Consider the following 5,583-nt stretch of genomic DNA (forward strand, 5'->3'; position numbering starts at 1 on the left):
CTCCAGGACCCACTCAGGACCCCACTCCGGGATCCTTCAGAACTCCCCTCTCGGACACCACCCCAGAATCCTCCAGGGACCACCCTGGAACTCCCCTCCAGACCCCACTCCAGAACCAAGCCAGGATCACCCTCCCAGACCACCCTGGAGCTGCTCCAGGATCCTCCAGACCACCTTCCCAGGGGTTCCCCCATCAGTCCTGGCTTCCCTCACAGCCCAGCACTGCTCCTCCCACCCTTATTTTCTTCCCCAGGAGAGAGTTCAGAACAAGGTTCTGAGTCAATATGGAAACAACATCAATGTTTATTCTTGCTTTTGTCATTAAACGAGGGGGAAAAAAATAATACAATTGAAAAGACACCCAAAAAGCCAGACCTTGTACAAGTCAGTGCAGGGTGTGTCCATTCTTATGCTGAAGCTACAGCAGAATCTCTCCACACACTGAGTACAAAGCCCCAGGGACACAGGTCTGTGGTGTTTGTCATAGGGAAGGTCCTAAAATGAAAAGGCAGCTCCATCTCCATCTTTATCTGTCTGGACGGGTCATTCCTGGCCTGGTTGGCACCATCATGGGTCTGGAGGGAGGTCTCATCATGGGGGGCCCTGGCATCATTGGCATGTGTCCTCCCATGGGCGGCCTCATCCCAGGAGCTGCCAGGGGAGAGACAGGTTAGAGAACAGCTCTTGGGAGCACCACCTGCCCTGGTAAAACATGGGTTGGGATGGACCTTAAAGATTTATTTCCACTCCCCTACCAGGGGCAGGGATGCCTTCCACTATCCCAGGTTGCTCCAAGCTCTGTCCAACCCAGCCTTGGACACTATCAGGGATCCAGGGGCATCCACAGCTTCTCCTCACAGCAACATCTGCCTCACCACCCTCAGAGAGGGGAAATTTCACACTGTGGGCAGGCTCTCTATTCTACTCCAGGGAACTCCCATGTTCCATGTCTGTAAACTCTGATCTGGCAGCTGCCGAGATGGATTCTGTTCCCTGAGGAGCTCAGCCAGCAGCAGAGGAGGAACTGAGCCCCTGGGTTATACACCCACTCTGACAATATTCACTCACAACTTATTTCCAGCCACTTAAGAGACACACCAGCTCAATTACTGATGTGGAAATGTGTTAATTTGGAGAAAAGTGCTGCAAAACCATCCCATGTGCTCACAAAGAAGCACTGAGCACCTCTGCCAGGGGAAAGCAGGGGCTCTACTGCACAGCCCTGAAATAACGGTTTCCATCTCATTTTGCCATTTATTTTCACCAGGCTGCTGAATATCACAGACTGTGTATTTATCTTGAGCCTTTAAAAACACTTAAGGAACACTTTCAAATGCAAGACAACAATTACAAAGACACTTCACTACTTTCAGTGCACGTGTGTGTGTGTGTGTGTGTGTGTTCCCATAGATTTGTTCTGGGAACTCTTCCAATAGGGTATCCCTTGAGAATTCTTCAAATGCCAGGAAGCTCAGGAGTGGAATGGATCAAAGACATTTTAGTTTACAGTTCTGATAAAGCCTTTTCCAGGCCCATTGTTTCTGTGGAACACGTTCCCCTGAGACGCTTTAAACACTAAAAAACCATTAAGTGCAAAAAATGCACCTCTTGTGCAAAACCTGAGACCTGGAGGCACCAAACTCTTAAACAATCACTGCTCAGAGCAGAGGGAGAACAGGTATGACTTCCCAGAGCCGTAACTCCAGCTGCACAGGGGGTTGGTGACTCAATGAGAAGCAAAGGGGTTTAATGAGTGGTTGTAGAATTGTTGTAATCTCCCTATGCAGGGGTAGCAGTGACACAGTGTGACCAGCCCAGCCTTGGGTGGGACAGGATGGTGGGAAACACCCCCCAGACCCCCCAGCCAGCCCCCCATGGCAGAGTTGCCCCATCCCAAACTCACCAGGTCCAACTGGCATCATTCCTGGGGGAGGTGGGCCCATCATTGGCATCATCGGGGGCCCCCCCATGTGTGGGGCTGGCATCATGCCGGGCCGGGGGGGGCCAGCTGGACAGACACAACAGTTACACACGGGCACCCTCAGCCCCCAAAGGGCACTGCAGCTACTCACAGCACGTGGCAGTTACTAATGCCTCAGTGGCTGCACCTCTGCCTCCATTCCAGCCCTGATTCCAGGTGCCAGAAGTGAGCAGAGCAGGGATGTGCTGGCTGCCAACTCCAGCTGTGCACACCCAGCACAGGGAGCTGCCACTCTGGGCTGGGAGGGCTCTGGGCCCTTCACCAGCTCAAGGGCAAAAGGCAACCAAAGGGATTTCTATCTAGAAAAACCAACCCAAACCAACCCACTGTGTAGTTTGAACAGAGCCACCTGCCCGGGAGGCCCCATGGAATGAGGGGGTGTCACCGCTCCTGGTGCACTCAGCATCCCAGAAATCAGACACGGTAAGGACTGAGCTGCTCTTACACAAAACTCCTCATACTCTGGTAGCACAAGCTTGAGATGGCTTGGCTTCAAGCTAAAGGCCTTTTCTTTCCAAGCTGAGGGCACAAACAGCTCCAGAGGGCCCTGACCCCAGTCCCAAAGTGCCCCAAACTTACGGATGCTGGGCGGAGGCGGGATCATGGCTCCGGCCGGAGGAGGTGCCGAGAACGGCGTCGGTGGAATTTTCCCTTGCTGGAATGCAGCCGCTACATTGGGGGGGAAAAGAAAAAAAAAAAAAAGGAAAGAAAGAATCCCAGGAAAAAAAAAAACACCAGTTACTAGGCCGAGGAAGGGAGGGCCGGGCCGCTCGTCCGTGTCATGCCCCGCGGTCACGTCATGCTGCGTGCGCTGCCACATCCCGGGCACCTGGGGAGCACCTGGGACTCCTGGAGACAATTATTGTTACAGCTGGGACTAGAGAGCTCCTGCGTGGACGTCACACCCCTGGGCAGGGCGGCAGGGAGGGGAGGCGGGAGAGGGAAAAAACAAAAATCAACCACGTGGCGGGATCCGCAGCGTTCCACCGGGACATGCTGTGCTGGAATGGACACGGGGACAGGGCTGGGGAGGGGGCAAGGAGCAGGAAAAGGGGGGCAAGGAAGGGGAGGAATTCCACTGGTATTGACTGGGAGGAAGGCAAAAGATGGGGAAGTTGGAAGCATCACAGGGAAAAGAGAGTGAGGATGAGTTTGGGGAAATCCGGAGTGGATGTTTTAGGAAAAGTCTTCACCCAGAGGTGGTTGGGCACTGAACGCTCCCCAGGGGAGTGAGCACAGCTCTGAGTCTGCCAGAGCTCAGGGAGCAGCTGGAAGATGCTGGTTTGGTCTCAGGCAGTCCTGCACAGAGCTGGGAGTGGGATCAGTCATCCTGAGGGGTCCTGTCCAACCTGAGCTATCCCACCAGCCAAGGAGGGCTGCCACAAAGCTAATCTGGTGCTTACATTTCTTTCATAGAGGAAAGAGAAAAAGGACCTCTTGAAGTGACAGAGGAATCAATGCCACACTTCAGTTAAGCCTTTAAGTGCCAGGAAAAAACATCACTTGGCAACTGAGGGCAGGCAACCCCAGCATGTGAAAAATGCCACAATCCAAATATTTTTATGTCTGTTTTCCTATCTTTTGGAATTCTTATCCATGCTCTTAGCAAAAACGTGGCACTGCCAAGCAGCACAAGTTTGTTTTGAGGCCCTGCAGGGTAACACTGAGAGCCCTCATGAACAGTGACATGGAGCCACTGCCACCAGCCCTGGAGGGAACCTCAGCTCTCATGTGGTAGGCAGAGCTCTCAGGCTGCCCCAGGACAGCCCAAAACCTGAGGAACTCAAGATCCACTCTCCAAGATTTTACTCACGACTCACTGAGCAAAGACTCCCCAGGGAAGTGAGGAAAGGTCAAGGTGGAAGCAGGGAGCAGCAGCTGGAGGAAAGGCAGGGGAAGGAAAGGGGAGGCAGGCAGGGGTCACAGAAAGATTGGCCTTACTTGTTTTGTCAATCAGGCTCTGGGCTTGCTCCTCCATCCATTTCTGGTAATAATCCTTCACGTTCTCCTTGTGCTTCCGGCCACTGCAGTGGGTTTTTCTCACGGAGGGCTGGGAAAGGTCGCAGAAACCCCAAGGTTACTGGCATTCCTTATTATTTTAAACATGTGTAATTTAGCAGCATAAAGCAGGTTTGTTCCTGTGCCCAGGCAGCGGAGGGATGATGTACAAAACATTTATATAAATTTTTATCAGCACATAAATGTTAAATCTCCAAAAGCTGCTCTGAAGCCGCCCCAGGTGCCACCTCCCTGCCACTGCCCCCCTGGAGAACACCAGGGGCATGCCACGTTCTCCTTCTTTTCTGGGAAACACGACGAAACACCGCTGTACCCCACAGGAGCTGCTTTCAGCCGAGCTAACTTTTATTTTACTGCTCTTGATACGCGAAAGAATTGAAGCAGCGGATTTGGTACTCACCGAGTCATGGGTGAGGTACGTGTCACAGTAATCACAGTAAAACCTGGCGGGGAAAAGTTTTATTATTATTAAAAGCCTTATTATGTTATTGATAATTATGAATTATTATATTAACATATTGTTTTAATAATAATACCATTATTATTAAAAGCCTTATTATGTTAGCGCTGTGAGCGTTAACGGAGCCCCGGGAACGACCCCGCAGGGCGCCAGTGCTCGGCCCGCCCGCTCATCCGCGCCCCTGGGCTCAAGGGGAGCACCAGGACCCTCGAGAAGCAGCGACCCCCGCCCGGGACCCCCGCCCGGGACCCCGGGGAGCCCCGGCCCGGCCTCCCGGACTCACTTGGGCATGGTGCTCCCGCCGCCGCCAGCCGGAAGTGGCGCACACGCGCAGTGACGCCCTCACACAGCGCCGCCGCTTGACCCCCGCCGGCTGCCGTAGGGCCCGGAAGTGACAGTATGGCCTCCACCGTGTCCGTCTCCCCGCCCGGCAGGTGGAGCCATCCCGCTCCCCCCCGTCTGTCTCTGGTCACGCCACCATCGCCCACCCACAGTCCCGGCAGTGCCCTCCCCGGCGCGCAGGGTTCGGTGGGGCCCCCGGCGCTGCCAAAGCGTGTTCTGCTCGGTCTCTCTGTTCTCCTCGCGGAACACACCCGGTGGTTCCGATCGCCGGCCGCGCACGGAGCAGCCTCGCGCGGTCGAAAGCTGCATTACAAACATCATTTTTAGGCGGAAAAAAACATTGAAGGTGCTCCCGTCGGGCCTTGCGCCTCTCATTTGCATGGCGCCCCATGACGTCACCAAATCTAATTTGCATACACAAACACGCGCACTCGCCGCCATATATGGAAGGTAGCGCGCGAATGTGGGCGGAGCCGAGCCATCGCCCCGCCCCGCGGTGACGCAGCGGAGCCTGCGCGGAGCCCCCGAGTCACGCGCCGCTCTCATTTGCATGCGCGGCCCCGCCCCCTCGCCCTTGCCGCGCTCCCTCCCTCCCCACCGCGGGCACGTGGCCCCGCCCCGCGCCGCGCGTGGGGTGACGCCGGCCGGGGGGTGACGTCGCGTGCCGCGCGCCGCGGGGCGGGGCGGCGCAGGCGCAGTGCCTGCGGCGGCGGCGGCGCGCGCACCCACTTTTCCCCCCCTCCCCTCCGCCCGCCCGCCCCCGCGCGCCCCCCCCGCGCGC

The 5,583-nt window shown here is 55.8% G+C and overlaps 1 protein-coding gene across 2 annotated transcripts; it reads right to left on the minus strand.

Moving 5' to 3' along the window:
- Positions 1–279: 279 nt before the first annotated feature.
- Positions 280–4,809, minus strand: SNRPC (small nuclear ribonucleoprotein polypeptide C). Of its 2 annotated transcripts, none has more exons than XM_054293954.1 (6): positions 4,744–4,809; positions 4,401–4,443; positions 3,923–4,031; positions 2,561–2,650; positions 1,904–2,008; positions 280–651 (listed from the first exon to the last, which is right to left on the minus strand). In XM_054293954.1, exons 1-6 carry the CDS (start codon positions 4,749–4,751, stop codon positions 527–529), a joined length of 480 nt encoding a protein of 159 aa, XP_054149929.1. In that variant the 5' UTR covers positions 4,752–4,809; the 3' UTR covers positions 280–526. The 2 variants fall into 2 exon arrangements, with proteins under 2 accessions (XP_054149929.1, XP_054149928.1); XM_054293953.1 differs by having other exon boundaries at positions 2,561–2,653.
- Between the last annotated feature and the right edge of the window lie 774 nt (positions 4,810–5,583).

Source organism: Melozone crissalis, unplaced genomic scaffold, assembly GCF_028551555.1.
Source record: "Melozone crissalis strain CALT ecotype California unplaced genomic scaffold, PUWL_Pcris_2 ptg000198l_1, whole genome shotgun sequence".
In the NCBI taxonomy this organism is placed as follows: domain Eukaryota; kingdom Metazoa; phylum Chordata; class Aves; order Passeriformes; family Passerellidae; genus Melozone; species Melozone crissalis.